General features: G+C 36.0%; 1 protein-coding gene across 3 annotated transcripts in view; it reads right to left on the bottom strand.

Moving 5' to 3' along the window:
* The window catches only part of LOC113105418 (basement membrane-specific heparan sulfate proteoglycan core protein-like), a 130,342-nt gene that overhangs the window by 86,059 nt on the left and 23,078 nt on the right, over positions 1 to 21,205 (bottom strand). For 2 of the 3 annotated variants that reach the window (XM_026266472.1, XM_026266473.1), the window contains exons 2-4: positions 17,793 to 17,828; positions 17,375 to 17,653; positions 7,196 to 7,454 (exon numbers count right to left, since the gene is read on the bottom strand). In XM_026266472.1, the coding sequence (XP_026122257.1) occupies positions 7,196 to 7,454; positions 17,375 to 17,653; positions 17,793 to 17,828 (574 nt within the window). Of the gene's footprint in view, positions 1 to 7,133; positions 7,455 to 17,374; positions 17,654 to 17,792; positions 17,829 to 21,205 lie in introns of all 3 variants that reach the window. The other variant, XM_026266470.1, reaches the window with a different exon arrangement.

The raw sequence follows: 21,205 nt of genomic DNA, 5'->3' as shown, positions 1-21,205 counted from the left end.
GGTGTATTGCTCAAGGACACCTCGACACTTGGTCAGGTGGAGCAGGGGATTGAACCACCAACCTTCTGGTTTGTAGACAGCCTACATGAACCACTGAGCCACTGCCGCACCAATAATACTGAGTGACTTGAAAAAATGGATGGATAAAAGAAATTTTTGCCAATGGTATTGAAAAGGATTGTACATCATGAAATCAAAAACAACCCTACATGTTTTATAAGTGCACAGTGCTAGTCTTGTGGTGAACAAACTGAACCATGAGGAAAAAAATTGTCTTCCGTCGATCTCGCTCTGATGAAGTAAGTTTGACTGCTTCGGGAGAATCCTGTTAAGTCTGACGTAAGAACTGTTGTTTCTGGGTCCAAGCCTCTACTCATTTCACTTGAGAATACTCTCAATCTCAACAGCCATTTATGAGCACTATATTCAAGCCAAGCGTTAACATATTTAAGTTATGTGTTTTCTGTGCACACTACAGTCTCACAGTGTCTCAGACTGAATCATTTTAACTGAATCACTGTCACTATCTGGGATTTCAGTATGGAGATAAAGGTTAGGGTTATAATTTTTCAGCATTACATGACATCATGAGTGTGTATACACACAGTTTGTTGTTTTTTGAGAGGTGTCTGGCAGAGCGTTAGGACCCAGAGGCGGTGAAGCATGATGTCAGATGTAACGAGCAGATATTATTAATGGGGTCCTATTATGCTTTTTCACTTCTTGAATTTTAATCAGTGTGTAGTGTGTATGTTTGGGCATAAAAAAGATCTACAGTTATAAATCTCAAAGTCCACTCCAAAGGGAGGTATTTTATTTTGGGGTTTGTGATGTCACTAAGCGGCTCATTAGAATATCATTAAAATAAATCCTGTCTATGGAAATGGTTGGGGGGTGGAGAGGGGTGAGGTCGTGGTTAAAACACTTGGTTGAGTGCATCAGACTAGACGAGGATAAAGAAGTGCTGCTGGAGCGTCAGGTTTTGAGGGAGACAGGAGGGAGTACAGTGCTGGTTTCACCCCCCAAAAAAGTTACCACTTTGTCAGGACAATCTGCTGTATCTGCATCACTATCTGTAAGTCTAATGCTTTACTTGTTTTTTTTAATTTGTGTGTTATTTATGTTTCAAAGTGTAAGTTGTAGGGTAGAACAAGTACAGTTGGTACAGGGGTACAATTGAAACACCTTAAATAACGTGCGTGCACAACAAGTCTGATCTGTGATATTTGCTTCACACACACGTGTATTAGTGTCCTCTTCGATCTTGGGTAATTTGAAGTACATGTGCTTCTCCAGTCCGAAGATAGCGGCGAAAGTATTTTTTCATCAAGGTAAGTTTTTCACTTCACCACATATTCCACATTGAATTGCTTGTCATCCTTACATGACTGTTAAAGGTAACTTACATTTTCGTAAACCTTAATCTGTGCTCTAAAAAACTGACATATTTCATGCATGTGTCATGCAAGGTCATCATACAATCTAGATAAATGTTTGAGGTGGTCAGTGGGTCAGTGGGGTGCAGATAAGATACGGTGTACCAAATATTCCTATTGAGGAACATGCAGTTTAGTTGCATTATGTTATTGTGTTATGTTTATTAGGATTTTGTTTGCATTTGATCAGTTTTATTATTGCTGTTTGCAATTGTTTCTACTGCTACTCAACTTTTTAACTGTTAATTACTTTCATTACTTGTCATTATTGAACAATGTTTTACAAATTAACTATTTTTAAATAAACAATGCAATCTAATAAAATACTGAATGGAAATAAAAACTGTTGAATTCAGTTTTTTAAAGGTATTGTACATTTGCAATGACTTGGTTAGTCAGCTTTACAGCATCACGGATGGGTGTCTCCTCTGTACTCGGGACTGTTCCAGCTGTAGCAGACATACTGTAGGTATAGTAGGAACAAAAAAGCTTCTTGTGTTTATGAGCTTATTGTGGCAAATATGACCTACTTGTGGATGTTAATAATTATTAATATATTAGTAGACAAGTAAAGGAACTCTCATATGAAAAATCACTTATTTTCTGTCCCTTGTTTTGGTGTGGTAAAGGAAAAAGCAAAAAGTGTACCAACTGTACCTGGTCTAACACCATTTTTGTGATGTTATGCATATTATAGTTGCACTAATCTATACACAGGAACATGCAGTTATTTTAAAGCAAAAACATAGTGACTAAAACACCTAGTAGGAGTAGTATTTGACAATGAACTTTTACCTGTAACTGAGTATTATTTCAGCAATGTAAAAATATTTGTACTTAAAGGGGGGGGGGGTGAAATGCTCTTTTTCACTCAATCTCCTGTTAATCTTGAGTACCTATAGAGTAGTACTGCATCCTTCATAACTCCAAAAAGTCTTTAGGTTTTTTATATTTATAAGAGAAAGATAGTCTGTACCGGTTTTTCCCGGAAAAACACGACCGACTGGAGGCGTGACGTGTGGGCGGAGCTAAAGAATCACGAGCGCCAGTAGGCTTTTGCGTTGAGAGCGTTTGGAAGCTGTGACATTACCGTGAGGGAAAAAAACATCCAAAACAAACCATGGCTAACAGTCAGATTCAGCCGTATAGACGGTTTCAACAGCAACAATATAAACAAACGTTACTGCGCGTGCCCGTATTGTGGACCTAACTTAACTTCCGGTAGACTTCCAAATAGAATCAATAACAACAGCCAAGTCCCTCTAGAGTAGATATTTTTTGATAACAAACAAAATATGTTTGCTGCGTGGATCAGGCGGACTTAATGAATATGCAAATTCATTATTTGCAGCAGGAGATGTTTTAAAGCATAGATATAAAGCGCGAGAAATAGAGGTTTCCCCAGTAACAGCTGTAAACAAAGCAGAGCTACGCTCACACGCTGCTTTATCAGGCATATAACATGCAAGTCTTCCTTCAGAAATACAGCTATATAAATACACCCGTGCCTCGCTTTGATATTTAAACATATAAATGTAAGGAATTATTATTAATAAAAGTGCAGTACGTAACGTTACTCATGTTTATTCAACGAAGCCTTTTTGAAAATCGATCAGTTTTAAAATTGTGGCGAGTCTCCAAAAATAAAATAAATGTATGGGAAACACATCCCGCAGCACTACCACCTGAGCCCAACTTCAGTCTACTCATCACCTTAACTTTAACTGCGTTTGTAGAAGGCAAGGCACTGCAGCCAACAGACTGGAAGTTAACTTAGGTCCAGGCGCGTGCGTCCGATGAAACCGTCTATATTTATGATAATGCAGTTGGGACTGCATTATCCTTAAGAAATAAACGATGTGCAAATCCGGCGTCAAACTGGGCCTTGTTTGTAAAACAAGCATCTTCGAAATGCAGGGAACAAACACAAACACTTGCACAACTCCATCCACTGGTCCCTTAATGCTGTTTTTTTTTTTTTTTTTTTTTGGTAATCTGTGCAGGGTTGTCTTGCCCTGGCAACCAAAAACACACTTCTTTTGTGACATTTCGGTCTCTTGCTCTGATCAGTGAATGTCTCTCGCTCTGCTATACGGGAGCGCGCGCTCTTCCGGCAGAAGTGCGTCAGGACCCATATAAGGAAATTCCGCTCCATCTAACGTCACACAGAGCCATACTCGAAAAAAAACTTTCCGAAACTTGTAACAAACCGGAAGAGTATTTTGGGAACAAAAATACTCCTTCAAACGTACAACTAAATTTTTTGAAACTTTGTCCATGTTTAGCATGGGAATCCAACTCTTTAACAGTGTAAAAAACTCAGTATGCATGAAATAGCATTTCACCCCCCCCCCCACCTTAAGTGCACTTTTTCAGTAGCTAATTTCCAACTCTGATTTTAATAATCAAAAGACCCTTTATAGGATGCTTTAAAGAAAATGCATAGCCAAAAGTAATAGGCCTAAAATAAAAATAAGTTTGTTTTCATAAAAAAATGGGAAATGTATCTGACTTGATTAAGATAACAGATTTAAAACAGAAGTGTGTTGTGGTGCTCCATAATTAAGTTCACAGAAAGAAAAGGATGACAACACACATTCTGTTTGTGTGCTCTATTTTACAACATTTTACAAATCTTCTTTTTTTTTTTTTAGTGCACAAATGAAGGTAAACAATCTTGTGGATTATATCTTACTCCAAAAAGTAGGTTTTATTTTATATTTTTTGTCTTAGCTGTTCAATTGTGCTGCACCTCACACATTCTAGCTATTCAAACTTATATTGTGGTCTAAAGAGAATGAGATTTTCTGTCTATATGCGAAAGCGTGTAAAGTACAAGACTAGTAGTTTACATTATAAATAACAGTTTAACTTTCAAATACATTGCAAATATGGAAACATTTGGATTTGTGCCGAATGAGACGTGAGCAATAACCTCCAAATCCAGCCAAACCAAAGCTAACTCTGTCCTCGCCTGCATGTGCACACACTGTCACGATCTAATGCACTGTAAATGAGGTAACACTTTAGAATACTGTTTCTTACTTACTACATAACTAATAAGGAATTATTCAAGAACTAACAGGTGATAATTCATTAACACTTAACTCACTACTGTTAACTACTAAGGAAGATGTGTTAACTAATCAGTATCTAATATAATTTTATGATTGTGTTAAGTAACAGTTAGCTAATCAATAATTAATGTATTCTGTCATACCTCCTGAAGAACTACTATTAATTATCTACTAGTTACGGTGAAAAAATAACTATGAAATAACTACTACTGAACAGTTAGTTATAAGCAAATAATCACTATAATAATCAGGCTGTGTCCCACAAATCAAGTACTTGAGTAAATGTACAGATACCCCAATAAAATATTACTCCAGTAAAATTATAAGTAGGCATGTTTATTTTCCAAATTACTTGAGTAAAAGGACAAGTATGAAGTACTACTACGGTAGCAACTTTGTTACAGCCTACTTATTAGCCTATAATGGAAATGAAATATGGATTTTGTTCGCTTTTAAATGTTTAATTTTTGATCATGAAATTTTGTTAAATTAGTTAAAATGTTGGCAGTATACATGTTAAAATGGAATAAAATATGCTGTATTAACAAATGTTCTCATCTGAAATAGACAGATTTTAGTCAAACTGATGTAGTTTATTATTATTTACTAATATGTTCACTTTAGAATTCTGTTTCAGGTTCTAAGTAAGTTCTGCAGAATTATCTGATAATTCTTTATTTATTACTAATGGGTTCCATATGTTTTCACTTTAGAATAGGCCTAATGTCTCAGGTTCAAAATAAGTCTTGCAAAATTATTTTATAATTCATTATTAATTACAAACTGGATACCTGTATTTTCACTTTTCCTCAGGCTTTGCCGTGCATAAAGAAATTGAACTAATGGTAATGTGGTATATGCTGATGAGGCACACATACAGTACTATATATAAAATATAAAAACTAAGGTAAGTTATCGCAAGGCACTGGAGTCATGGTGGGGTTCCTACTGGAAGCTGATTTCTTACAAAACACACTCACAAAACAATTTACTACATAGGCAAAACCTCTGTAAAATGTATTGCATTTATTAAGATTGCATTTTAATTCTACTTCTACTATTGCTTACAACATTTATATGAAAGGGTCACAATACAATGTAATTGTGTATAACTGTTCATTAGTAGTTACTTCATAGTTGTTTTTCTTGAGCCCTAACTAGTAGATAATTAATAGTAGTTCTTCAGGAGGTATGACAGAATACATTAGTTATTGATTAGCTAACTGTTACTTAACACAATCATAAAATTATATTAGATACTGATTAATTAACACATCTTCCTTAGTAGTTAACAGTAGTGAGTTAAGTGTTAATGAATAATCACCTGTTAGTTCTTCAATAATTCCTTATTAGTTATGTAGTAAGTAAGAAACAGTATTCTAAAGTGTTACCCAATTGTGTTTTAAAATACAACAACGAGCGCCAGGGAACTATTTAAAGAAGCACTTCATCATTCAGTAAAGTGATCTTAAATGTATGGTGCACGCTCTTCATTTAATCAAATGATAAAAATCACATCTATTCATTTTATAATCCTGCTACTAGCATTTTCTTCTTTTTTTTTTTTTTTGAGTTTGCACATCATTTCATACCAGTGACTGCACCGCTGCAATAGACACATTTTGCAGCATTAAGGTTAAAGATTAATTGATCATAGAAATGATTTAACATTTACATTTACATAGTGTTAAAAAAGCTCAGCAGAGACTTTTCTTTTGAGACAACTTAGTGTCCAAGGCTGGAATGCTCCACTTTTACAGGGCTGTGATAGAGAGCATTCTCACTTTCTCCATCACTGTATGGTGGGGTAGCTGCTCGGCAGAGGATAAGTCTGCTTTGAACAGGGTAGTTAGCACTGCGTCAAGAATAATTGGGTTGGACCTCCCTAGGATTTGTGACATTTATAACATCCGTCTACTCAAAACTGGTCTGAAAATACTCAAGGATTCATTACACCCGTTTTTCTAATAGTACTTACCCGCAGGCTGTGAGGGCTCTTAACTCACCACAACAATCTCTATCTATTTTCCTTTCACAGACACAGCTATGCCCTCCTTCTTCTTAGGGTTACTAAATGCACTAGCACTTTGTCTGATTAGCTTTATTACTAATTATTAGCAGTAATTAAATTTTTTTTTGTTTAGATTTCAAGTTTTTATTAAATCATATGTTATGTTGTACTGTCTTGTGTGAGCCAATTCACCAAAATGAATTCCAGGCGATGTGGGTCGTTCTGGCAAAATAAAGACTTGAACTTGAACTACATCCCTAGTTCTGTGCTCACACACATCAGACACACATCACACACACACAAGTCTTTAGCTGTTGTGTTCTTATAGTGTCATGAGTGTTGTGTTTTTAAGATGACGCTTCATACTTCAGATTTAAAATACATTTTGAGATTCCTGTAAACAGTTCATTGTTGCATCTGTTGTGAACAAGAACAGCTCCTGTGTGAACAGCTCTTTAATAAGTTAAAAGAGATATATACAAACTCTCAAATGAAGTGGAACAATCATATTTATGATTGGTGTTAATGTAACATCTGAGAATGAGAAAGTCTTTTGATTTGATGTGTGATCATACATGTAGTGCAGAAGGACAGTGATATTCAACTCACCTTTCACTGAGAGAAAAACAGAGCTTGATTGAGATGAGACTGATCTTTTCTGTCCTCTACACCAGTACTGACCCTGATCAGATGTAATTACTCCTCTGATAGTGAGAGTGTCTCTGTTTACAGTGTAACGACCAGACGTCTGTAACATTACACTGTCTTTATACCACTCATATCTCCAGTTATATGTTTGGTCAATTCTCCATATCCAGTCTCTGTAACTGTAACTGTAACTGCGAGTCTCAATCACACACTTCAGATTGACTGTCTCTCCAGTGAATACAGGACTGTCTGGAGTCACAGTTAGTGAAGATCTGGATGAATCTGTGAAGAAAGACAGAAAACATAGTGACTCAAACACCTCTTTCCCTGAAACTGTGTAAATGTTTCACAGAACTGAACATTTGATCCATGCACACATCCAGTGAAACGACAGACTTCTGTTTAGTGACGGATGCTGGATCTGTTTATTATCATTCAGTTCATTTTAACCAGGAGCTGCAGCTCGGCAGAGTTTAGATTCATCCTTAATTAAACGAGTCATTCATGAAACCAGTGCCTTTTCCTCTTGGAATAATAATAATTAAAAAGAAATTGAGTAAATTTAATCCACTTTTTTTTTTTATATCCATGAAATTAAGACACCCTTAAAATTACAAGACATTGTCTGTCATTTATTATTTTATGAATATTTTTCTACCTCATGTTTTGGTATTTTTGTCAACCCTGTTACCGACACAAGCCGTATTAGATACTATAGTTTAATTAGAGCTATGTGATAGTTTTAACTAATTTACTGTAAAACATCATAGCCCAAATAATTTATATGAACTTACTTTTCCTCTTTAAATTAAATTGTCATTTTAAGTTTTGGATACTGAACTTAAGTTTATAAGTTATTGAAAATGTAAACGTAAAGTAATGTGTTGTCTTGACTTCTGAGTTTCGTCTGGCTTGTAAAAGTTCATTTAACTCGTGTCTGTGAGTTATATGTTGGGGGCGGGGCGATACACGGAGAGAAGCCATCGCCATTTTGAGTTAATGCAGCTGTCTGGAGACCTTACACGAATTTGTGTCGAGAAACACAAAGAATACGAGGAAGGTGAGTTTTTTTTTATTTATTTTTTTGTCACGATAAATGAATAATGTTGCGATTTTTTGCACAATTTGACTGTGCTTCGCGAATGTAATACGACACCACAAGTTTTTCCGTCGTTAATTCACTGTTTTCCAGAGCCTCAAACGCTAAAATATTTATATCACTTTGGTTCACAGTGCTTATATTTTAGTTGGTCTTCGACCTGAAGTCTGCAGGTATTATTATTTATTGCATTGACCGTGCTCCGCGAGTGTAAGACCGTGGTCAGTTGAACAGCATTTTGCTGCACGTCTGTTTGTGGAATTAAGGTGTCACGATACATTAAGCTTACAAAAAGTGTCTTTCTCTGCTTTATGGGCACGCCACGCATTTGTACTGTATTATTAAAACATAAAATTATTAAAAAATAGACATGTTCAAATCCAGGCAGCGGCTGCTTGACCGGGTGTAACGTTAACGTTACACAAATAAAGACGCACTTGACCAACAGGGTTTTCCCTCGCTAATTTGACAGTTTCCTAGAGCCTCAAATGCTAAAATATCTTAATATTTCACTTCGATTTTCAATGCTTATATTTTTATTACTTTTAAACGTTTCTGACAGCTGTTTGTCTACTAATTTTTGTATAGCACAATTTCTTATGCTTATTTTGTATTGCTTCTACTGATATGCTACTGCTTTTTCACTCCGTTATAGCTCTTCTTCTTCAAAGTTATTGTCAGCTCAAGATATAAGGTTGTCACCCTGCAGTTTTCAAGAAGCTGATTTTAAGGACATTCATGTTACAATGAGTTACAGTTAACACATCCTTACTGATATTAAAATCTTTTGCTGTTTAACTTGTATATTTATTGCAGGACTAATGCAGTCACACAACATATTTAATGCGGACCATGCAATTATTTTTGTACAATTTCATATGCTTAGTCTATATTGCTTCTACTGATATGCTTCTGCTTTTCCGCACCGTTACAGCTGTTGATTCCTCTTCAAAGTTATTGTCACCTCAAGATATAGTGTCACCCTACAAAGTTTTCAAGAAGCTGTGTGAAGGATGTTCATTTTACAATAAGGTAATTGTGAACTTGCTTATTTTTAAAACATTCTTTATTCTTGATTCCTTGTGTCATGACCTCTATATATGACCTCTTTAATCATTTATGTTATAAGATGGCATGTGATTTACATATGTGATTATTTTTCATCTGTACTTGCTGCCCACTACTAGTCTCTTTGGCTCCATTTTTCCTCCTGTCTTGTGTCTGTTTCAGATGAGCCCAGAGTTCACCATCGTCTGCAGTCATTCTTGGATGGACTAGATGCCTTGGTGTCTTTTAGAGTAATCAGCTTAACTATTACAATATATTTATTATTATTATTTTATCCCAGAATCAGTAATAATTTATGCTAAAATGCTTTTTTGACTGTCAGTTAATCTAAGTACTATAATATATATCGTGCCTAAACATGTCATCAATAATATCATGTACAAATATAACAAAATATTAAAGTTTTTTTTTTTTTTTTTGCTTTTTTTTTTTTTTTTTTGCTTTATCTGGAATCTCAAATGCTGAATGTTGGTCAAGTGTTTACTATAAGGAAAAACCTTTGAGCATTTATTGGAAATAGACCAATTTCACGTGTGTGTTCTTATTGCTTTTAGTGAGAGTTTACTACATAAGTATTGTTTAACACAGTCAATGACCATGTATTGTACAAATCATTCAAAGGTCATTCAAAGGTCAGAAAGCGACATGTACTTGTTTATATAGAGAACCCTTATGATCTTTAAAGTGATTGATGAGCCGTTATTTTGTATCATCACGCACGGCCTGCCACTCCTCATTTTTAAGTAATTCATGCCTTTTTCTTTCCCCCTCATTTACATTGTCTATACCCCTTTTATACCACTCATCTACCTTTCTTCTAGTTCTGTATATTATTAGAGAATCTTTGATGTTTTGATGAAATGGATGTTTAAGCACTTGTGTTCTTATATAGCTTTTTAAAACCTGTTTCCCTACAAGAATTTGTATTTTCAAACCAATGTTAAAGCTTGAACATTACTTGAATTTATTTCAATACATTTTTTACATTTTTGAGCAGACCACAAGTATATTTATTATGAGCTGATTTGAGTCTTCTAGAACTGATAATGTAACATAGTAAGTTGTTTTAACTCAGAGCATCAAGTTGAAACAACTAATGACCATTAGTTTAATAAGCTGTAAAACTTAACTTCTTGAGTTGAAACAAAGACTATCTGTAAGTTGAGTTAACTCACATTTTTAAGGCAGCAGGTGAACTTTTGTTTATAAGTTTAACCAACGTGAAATGTTTTACAGTGTATGAGCAACATTTTCGTCCCTCTTTTTGTGTCACTCAAAATAAGTTTTGTTGGGATTATTACTTTTTGTGTCCTTTCATTTTATTTAAATAGGATTTTATTTTATTCTGATTTATACAATTGAATATCAAGGAGAGATTACGGGAAAAGCACACAATGACATGCTTTTCATAAAATGGCCACAGGGTGGCAGTCACCATGAGCAGTGTCACACTGGGACATTTAGCGATGCGCAGAGCAAGATGAGCTCATACACTGTGAATGGAGAATGAGCAACTGATTTCTCTGTGATATTTCTAATATTCCCAGAACACTCCTATCAGATTATCTATATATTTGCCAGCAGAGACCTAGCCGGGACCCGCTACATTTTTACTGGGATGGTTTCAAATTTTGGATTTTTATATATTAATATATGCCATTCAGATGACCAATCGTCCTAATTTTGGAGGGTGTCCACATGCCAATTAAGAAAAAAAAAAAAAAAAAAAAAAAAAACGTTTTACAAACGAGACATTAAAAAAAGGGCTTTGTTCAAATTAAAATATTTAAAGTTACAATGGAAAAATTGCAAGTGTAACGGAGGCCAGCGAGTAGTACTGTGCAGGTTAACCACACTCCCTGATCTCAAGAGATGCACTGGTGAGGCTATAGCCATTTAGTCCCCTTTTTAGTGCCTCCGTCTCCCATGCCGGAGACCCGGGTTCGAGCCCCGCTCGGAGCAAGTGCGAGGAGCGGCGGAGAGGCTGGGTACACAAGACTGGGTGAAGTTCTGCAGTCATCTTGCAATTTAATTTACATGGATGCATTATTGACAATAAGTTATGGAAAAATTTGTTTTATTAAGACTGATCATGCTATCCTGGGCCCGTATTCATAAAGATTCTAAGTGAAAGTGACATTCAGCCAAGTATGGTGACCCATACTCAGAATTTGTGCTCTGCATTTAACCCATCCGAAATGCACACACACAGAGCAGTGAACACACACACACACACACACACACTGTGAGCACACACCCGGAGCAGTGGGCAGCCATTTATGCTGCGGCGCCCGGGGAGCAGTTGGGGGTTTGATGCCTTGCTCAAGGGCACCTAAAAGTCGTTGTTTTGAAGGTGGAGAGAGAACTGTACATGCACTCCCCCCCACCCACAATTCCGTCCGGCCCGAGACTAGAACCCACAACCCTTCGATTGGGAGTCCAACCCTCTAACCACAGACTTCCCCTGATCCTCTCAGAAGAGCGATTCGGGACCGATCTGAGAGCAACTCTGAGTAAGGAAAAGACAAGAACTTTCATCTTAGTGAGGAGGCGGGGTTGACCCTGTTGCTATGTATGACACAATCTTTTGAAGACTGTGATTGGTTGGTTGTCCAAGAGGGAAAAAAGAGTGATTTTAAGTATAGGGTCTATTCTAATTCTCACTTTGAATTTACATTAGTAATTTACTATTTGACCGTTCACACACACATTATACATGTGTATATAAGTCCTTTTTATTTACCATGCTTGTAATTTCCTATAAGGTATTTGATTAGCTTAGAATGATAAAAATTGTTCCACTCTTTCCAATTACAGTGATTGCTGTCCTATATAAGTGGTGGTTTGAATGTTGTTTTAATGTATCAAACATGAAATCAAAACCAAGAAGGGGAGAAAGCCAAACTGGACAGAGGAACAGTGTTTACTGTTAGCCCAGTTAGTGAATGAACACAAAATTCGGGCCGGGTGTCACAGCAAGGGACAAGAAGCAGACATGGGAGCGTATAGCACAAACTATTAACAGTTAATTCCCCCTGCTTGTGCGCACCTATAAGCCTGCTATATTAATTAATGCAGTTTTTTTGAGCCTGTAAGGTTGGAATGTCCAGTGAAACGAAATGTATACAATTGTATTCTGTAATACAATAAGTAATACAATAAGATGTTCTGAAAGTGCTGTAGTTGTTTGTGTGATCACTCTGCTTACAGAAGGTTGTGACAGACCCAAATCATCACTATTGCATTGTTGCATTTTCCCAGTTGCCAAATATCGTAATGGAGTGATTACTTTAATTTATAAAATTAGTATATAATACCGTCTTATTAACTCACTGTCATCCATTGTCTGCAACACATTTCTTCTGCCTCTTCATCTCTCTGCCATTTTCTCCTCTGCTAAAGAAACTCTTAAAAGTCCTTGTCTGTGCTCCTAACAAGTTTGACCTTAAGACCTCTTTTAAGGGTTAAGATGCTTTCTGAATTACTTTTTTCTTTACTAGGATTTTTTCTTTAAATTTAAGAGTAAACGCCCACATTTCTAAGAATTTTCTTAGAATTGTGTCACTAGGAGCTACTTTTTGCATTAAGATTCTTTATGAATACGGGCCCAGATCTTTAACAACAGTAATAGCAAAAAAAACAAAAAAAAAACAGTAATAATAACTAAAATGTAACTCATGATTTTTTTGTGACAAAGGTCAGAACTCCTGTTATGATGTATATGTTTTGAGGTTCACTCTTTTTATAAATTAATCTTTTACTGTTACTTCATCATTTTTAACAACAAAAAGGGGTCAAATATCTATTTAGGAGTCTTAAACCTTTCCAACGATATATAGTTTGTCATGATTAGATTAGGATATAATTGTAATATATTGAAGTAAATTTAGGCGTCCCGTATACAGGATGGTGACAGTTATGGTTTTACAGTCTTTAAAAGCAGGGTGACACTTAATCTATGTGTAATGATAGTTCACTGTAGGAGAGCGTAGTTATGAATACAAGTGCAGATTTATTTAAAGAAAACATAATCCAAATTGACTTGACTTAGCTCACTGACAGCAGGATGAACACATTCAATACACCACAAAGCACAAAGTTAACATGATGACTACTTACAGAAAACAATCAGGGTCACAGAATACACGAACAAAAGAACCTGACACACAGACAGGGGTCACATGACAGAACAAGGACCATGACAAAACTCCAAAATAAAATACATAAAAACATGAAACAAACCCCACATTACACTGTCACCCCTGTTACCCAAATGTCAAAACATGTTACCCTGAAAAGTAACGGATGACAGTAACAGGTTTGACCATTTCAAACTAATTTTCTAATTTCTAGTCACTCCACAAAAGCACACATTGTACCGTTTAAAAGGATTCTACTTGCAGATAGTGATTGTATTAAAAGCAATACATAATCGTTTAAAATGTAATTTTTAAAAAATATAATTTTGCCTTCATTTTCCAAATTAAATGTCCTGCTGAAAAATAAAATCATAGTGAGGATTAATCTTTATTGTTATATTATTTCATCACAAATTCACCATCAAGTTAGGCACATCAACCATAACTCCTTCAAAAACAGCTAGAAGCCTTGGAGTTATGATTGATGATCAGCTGACTTTCTCAGACCACATTGCTAAAACTGTCCGATCCTGCAGATTTGCTTTATTCAACATCAAGAAGATCAAGAACGTGGCCGAAAAGAATACACGTCACACCTCTGTTTATCAATTTACTCTGGCTTCCAATAGCTGCTCGCATAAAATTCAAGGCATTGATGTTTGCCTACAAAACTACCACTGGCTCTGCACCCATTTACCTAAATTTGTTACTTCAGACTTATGTGCTTCTAGAAGCTTGCGTTCTGCAAGTGAACGTCGCTTGATTGTGCCATCCCAAAAAAGCACAAAGTCACAAAGTGTGTGTGTGTGTGTATGTGTAAAGACCTCTAACTAGCTTGCTCTATTCTTTTTTTTATTCTATCTGTTTTCTTTTTATTTATTATATTATTTAAAAGCCCATGCTACTAGTACTGTGTTGACCTAACTGAGACTTGTTATAGCACTTATATATCATTGCTCTTTTTGTTGTTTTTGATTGCTTCCAATGTCCTCATCTGTAAGTCGCTTTGGATAAAAGAATATGCTAAATGAATAAATGTAAATGTAATATTAAATCTATGTTTGATTATTTCTTAGGGACGCAAGAGGCACTGATTTTGTGGAATGACCCAAATACAACTGATTCTGCTAATCGTAACAAATCACTGCTCTTAACATTGGCCAGAAATCCGGATTTTTTTAAGGATAATGTGCATCCAGCCAGTTGTTCTGACAGAATAAACCCCGACAGAGAGATCAGGACCCCGACACGTAGCGGAGGTAACCCACAATAGTAACAGACAAAGGGTCAACCACAGGACAAACAATAGAAACAACAGATAAAACACAGACAAACAGAGAAATCATGAAACCAGCAGAAGATTAAAACCATGACATGAAAACCAGAGAGATCAGAAATGAAGAGTAAAACACCAACACAGCTTCACAATGAGAGTCAGATCCATCAGAGACATATTCACAAATCATCTTAAGACTAAAGTAGATCCTAACCTGCAGATCTAGAAGAAACTCTGGAAAATAATGAGCGTGTCAGTCCTAATTTTAAGACTTTTAGAGCATTTCACAAAGTGTTTTAAAACTAAAATCAGGATGTAAATCTGTGAAAAGTTAGGGTTAGTCAAGAGGACTCTTATCAATAAAACCAATTCAAATCAAAGGGACTCGCTCATGTTTTTTAGCTCCGCCCCTCACATACACAACTCAGGCAACGATTATGGCTGTATTATTATCTGCTGTATTAAACATATTATCTTATTTTAAGGACACACTTGTGGAGCTGACGCTTGAAACAGAGAGTGCAGGAGGTTTAGACGGTGTGGAAATAAGTGTCTTTATCAAAGCTGAAGGGAATAATAATACGATCACAGATGAACAAACAAGCGAACATGACACATGAGCATATTCAAGAAAAAGCCAGCATATATTAGTTCTGTGATGGATATATATCTTTCTCTCACTTCTGCTGACTGTCGTATGTGGAAGGCTTAATAATAATAATTAATAATAAAGAACGTATGGAGGAAGCCTTCATTCATCCCCCAGAGCCGTGTGAGACACGTTTTATTACAGATGTGCACGCTTTATTTGACGTGTTTTGGACTGTTGAACAGAAACACCTGTCCTCTACAGTGATAGAGCTGACAAGAGCCAGGACACAATTTTAATATAACTATGACTGAATTTGTCTGAAAGAAGTAAGTCATATTCACCTCAAGCAGATATGAGCCCAGAATATGAACTCAATGCGTTTAATTACACATTAAGTATTTTCCTCCCATAAACTGTTTGTCTGTAAATTGAAAATGTTTATTAAAAATGTTTACTGAGTTTGGTCTTTATAAAACATGTTTTAATGCATTACGGCATGTTAAGCATTTTCCTTTGAGTCTAATGGTTTTCTGTCGGAGGAATTAACAGGTAATTAAAGACATTTTGTTCTTATTCTGGACTCATCTGTTTGTCTGTGAATATAATGTTTTATTATTAATGTGTTCACTGAGTTTGGTTTGTTAAAAACACAGTTTTAATGCATTAAATGTAGAATGTCCCGAATCATTCCAGCTGATTGAAAAGAATCGGCTCAGTATCGTCACAAAATGGGTATCGAAGAAGACAGCAATTTAATATATTAATTTAATAAAAATAGATGATAAGTTTATCTTTATCTTTATTACAAAGTGTATCTCAATATTTGACCGCAGTGACCGTGAGACAACTGCTGTTATATCTTAACACTGTTAAATTATATGAAACTGTTTGCTGAACAACTAAAATAAGAGCACGATGATCATGAAATTGAGTTTGTTACTATAGCAACAGATCACAGGTGTGTCCTTTCAGAATCATCACTGACCGATAGAAATAAAAGGTTCTCGATTTCTTCACTTTAAAATAACGAGCAGCAGCATATTTTTCTGAAATAAAGGTGAAGAAAAGTCTATGCATTGTGATGTAGTAAAGAAAATGTACGTTTCATAAGAATGTAAAAGGCAGACATCAGAAACATTAGACTATTACTGTTTTTTATCAACTGCTTGACCAATAATCATATGTAACAATGATTGTCTTGTCATTCTATATAAAATAAAACAATACTGATGCATCGTTTTCATTTCATTTCTCATTCTCTGTTGATATGAAATAATCAAATATTAAGCCGGTGCTTCTCAGAGTGACTCTAATCAAGTCCTTCAGTCTTATCTGAGAACTACAGGTAACAGAGTTTTGTGTCCCTGACTTAAACTGTGTCTTTCTTACAATCGACTGCAAGCTCACATTCATATCTGTCTGTGTTGTTGAGTTCAGTGATCACATCTCAGAATACACTCAACACTGACGAGTGATGGACAGAACCGAATATCACTCTTATATTTGCATCAAATATGCTGTAATAACACAGATATTTTTATAGCGTACACCAGAAGAACTGAACTGTTTTCACTGATTTACTGAACAACACACACACCACGAGCATCAGTTATTATAACATCAACTCAAATACATCACACACACCCTTCCTTTTATTATTTCATAATCATTAAGAATACAGAAGATACGATCTAGTGCTATTTCTGGTTCCTTGTAGATTTAAAAATGTGGATCTATTTATTCATACCGGGCAATGTGTAACATATACATACATGATTATTCTATTTTTTTTTTTTTTTACTGAAAGAAAAAGCACAGGGTTTCAGTAAAAACATGAATCTGACTGATAGATATACTGTGTGCTGTTATTTCAGAGTTGCTGTTAATGTAATTATTTCAGCAAATAATTTTCTACATACATTCAGTTCATTTAAATCAGTCAGAGCTATATCGCTAAACTTATTCTCCCTGGAGCAAAAACTATTGATGTTAAATGATGATTAAACAGATGTGAATCTGATCACTCACCTGATACAGTCAGTGTAACAGCAGCACTGATGTGTGATGATCTCTGTGGGTTGTATGTGTCTCCTCTACAGCTGTATTCACCACTGGAAGACACATAAGCTGTGAAACTGATCTCTGCTGCTGTTGTTGTTGTGTATGGATAGAATGTGTTTCCATCTCTAAACCAACTGAATCTCCACTGAATGTGTCCTGCTCCCTGTATGTCACATGTGAGAGTGACTGTCTCTCCGCTGAACACACTCTCATCTGGAGTCACCTTCAATACAGCTTTTGGGCTCTCTGTATTAATAGACATATGAGTAAATATAGATCATCTACATTATTATTGTATCAATCACTGTTATGAACTCAAAACCTCCTCATGAAACATCAGAGAACTAGAAAACTATTCACATTTGTTAAATTTCCAGCACAGTACCTTGAGTGAGTCCAGCGTGGATGAAGGACATCAGCACTAAAAACAGAAGAAACACAGATATGAAGCATTTCCATTCATTCAACACAATGCAGATCACTGAAACATGTCTAGAGTTTGAACTGAAAGTGTTTTTCTGTGTTTTGAAGCTCATCATGAGAACTGATGCTGGAGATTCTCCATCATTTAACATCAACACACACAATGACGTCACAGGACTCATGAACCGATACGAGAGTCGATTCACTGATGATTCACTGCTGCCCAGAGAAGCACTTTCAACCTCTGAGATTCACAACATACAACACATGAGTATATTCTCATCCACCAGTGTGACGTCTGTTTCTGTAACGCTGTCTGTTTAGCTTTTCATTGTGTGTTGTGTTTTATAATTGATTTTCTTTCTTTATATTTTGGTTTTTCTGTTTGTATAACTACACATGTCCCAAATTAACTGTGTATTGTTTCCTCTGTTTGCTTCACCTGTTTATTTGCTCACTTTTGGTAATTCATGAAAGATGCTGTTGAAATATATCAAATGTAGAATCATGCAGTTTTCTTCCCAGTAACTACAGACAGATTCAGACGATAAATGTTTCTCATGCTGACGTCTATAAAAATATATTAACACAACACTGGTTCATAGGATCACAACTCACTTCTGATCTGTGAATAAATCACCGTCTGAATCCATGAGTTTTAACACAAAGGAACACGCTGCTCGTGAGGCTAATCACATGACTGTCTTCTCTAAATAAAATATATGTATTTACCAAAAACATATTTTAGAAAATCTACAGTATATAATAGTATTTATTATTAGATTTTTTTTTTAAATCTCCTGTTCAAAAATAGGAAAATAGACATGATATAGTTGTATATAATTATACTCACTGTATGCAGAACCTGATTTTACCAAGTGAGACGTGTTCCTGGGACAACATTGTGATTAACCAATCAGATTTGAAGAACCAGTTTATAGATTTTGTGAAGTTTACGCTTAAAATCAGTGTTTGGTGCTCGTACATCAGTGTCATTCATCTATCATTTCCTCTGATTTTAGGGATTACTCATGGTTAAGGTTAGGTTTAGGTGTAAGGATATGGTCAAGAATATATTTTTGGAGTAAAATGTTGTTCCAGGGTCAACCATACATGTTGACCTAGGAACACATCTAACTCGGCAAAATCAGGACGTGCCTCACTGTATAAAACTGTATATAATTGCACATCTGCTGCTCCCATTATAAAGACCCATTTTGAATGATTATGTGTTTTCCAGTGGTCAGAAATGATTTAAACACTTAATTTGAAGTCTTTTTCATCTTGTAAACTCAGAGATGTGGATTCAGACAGCATTCAAACCACAACACGACCCTGGTGTTTGTCAGAAACATTCAGTAATGCAGCAAAGGATTTTTTTGTGGTTGGTAAAGGGGAAAAACTCTTACATTCTGGATACGAACAGCAATAAAATCACAGACTACCTCTTGTAAATGGTGTCCGAAATAAAATCACTTTTGTATTAAGACACTTGTGAACAGGTTACATGCAGTAAAATGGTTCATCTTTCTCATCACTGATTATTCACTGAAACTATAGCCACAAAACTCAATGAACAAATGAGGTCAAAGTATTTGAGATGCACTCACTTCCTGTTTGACGCTGCTATCATCAACTTGTGACTTTACAGAGGCCCAGAAACTAATTTAGACACTTAGGGCCCTATTTTAACGATCTGAAACGCAAGTGTCAAAGCGCGAAGCGCAAGTAACTTTGTGGGCGGGTCTCGGCGCTGTTGCTATTTTCCCGGCGGGATAAATGGCTCTTGCGCCCGGCGCAAATCTAAAATGGGTTGGTCTGAAGTAGCTTCATTATTCATAGGTGTGGTTTGGGCGTAACGTGAAATAAACCAATCAGAGCGTCATCTAACATTCCCTTTAAAAGCAGGTGCGCAAGTTCCATTATGGATTGCTATTATTGTGGCGTATTTACCAGGCGCACGCCAGGAGCGGTTCACAGCCGAGGAGACTGATGTTCTTGTAAGAGCAGTGAAAGACAGAGAAGTTGTGTTGTATGGGCATGGGAGAAACCCACCCAAAATAGCGTCATGATTTCCGTCATCTCATGTGTTAATATTTTTTTAGTGTAACAATTTATGATTTGCAAAAATAACTGTTGGATCTTATGTAGATTACATGAGCAAAGTGTATGCGCGTTGTGCACGCTATACATTATGTCAAGCAAGCATGCGCCCCTAAAATAGCATGATGAACAACGCGCAACGCGCCACTGACTTTAGACCAGGTTTTTCTGGTCAGTGGCGCAATTGTTTAATGGAACAGCAAAATAGCACCAGGGATTGTTTGCGCCGGAACACGCCTCCTTTTTTGCGCTGAACCGCCCAGGGAGCGCAAGTTCATTCACTAGTTTAGCGACGTGCTTCTGTGGAGGGAAAAGCGCGCTTTGCGCGGGTGCAAAATAGGAATGACACATGCGTCGGTGTACAAAGTCAATTGCGCTGGGTGCAAGATAGGGCCCTATATGTGTTTTCACATGAAGTATATTTAAATGAACCAAACTCAGTTCAGTTAAAGTGAAGCAGAAAAGAAAACTGCTGCAGGTGACCTCAGTGCTTTCAGTGTTCACAATGTGAACATGATAATAAAATATATTCATATCTGAAGTAGCCTATATCACAACAAGTGGCCTTTAATATAACTAAATATAGCACAAGCATCAATAAAAAAAAACATTTACAAAATAAAAAAATGATAATAAATGTGATGTGTAATAATTACAGATTCTTTCTGATAGTCAAGCTTTAGTGGAACATGTTTCTGCTCATTTCTAAAGGTCTATAAACCTGAGCAGAACTGACTTCAAACATTCACTCAACATGATGTTGAAACAACCGTGTTAAAACTGTGAAAAAGTGTCTCAGAAAACAGAAGTTAGATCTAAAAAAGCTTGAGCATCATCTGTTGGCTCTTGGTTGGACATGTTGTGTCTAATGCAGTGGAATTCATACATTTTTAAAGAGATCGTTCACCCCCAAAATTTTTTATTATTTAGTCATCCTCATGTTCTTTTAAACCAGTACAAGAATACTGTAAAAAACAGTCCATGTGACATCAGTGGTTCTGCTGTAATTTAGGGTGCTTTCACACTTGGTTCGCTTGCCTTCCCCCGGACTCTGATCACATTATGATATTTGAGTCCAAACTGTGGATCGTTTGCTTCATCAAGCCAGCAGATGTTTACCTCGCTGCTTAGTAACGGCGGCGCAGGAGAAGAAGGCAAATGCATCACATTGCTTTCTGCACTTTTATATATTTACGTTTCTTAACAGTTCATTTTGTTTAAAAAGATTTGGTACATAACCGCACTTATGTCTGTATTACGAATGTACTGGAA

This window comes from Carassius auratus, chromosome 7 (genome assembly GCF_003368295.1).
Source record: "Carassius auratus strain Wakin chromosome 7, ASM336829v1, whole genome shotgun sequence".
Classification (NCBI taxonomy): domain Eukaryota; kingdom Metazoa; phylum Chordata; class Actinopteri; order Cypriniformes; family Cyprinidae; genus Carassius; species Carassius auratus.
Note: the sequence above shows the minus strand (reverse complement) of the source record. Positions and strands in the feature narration are given on the sequence as shown.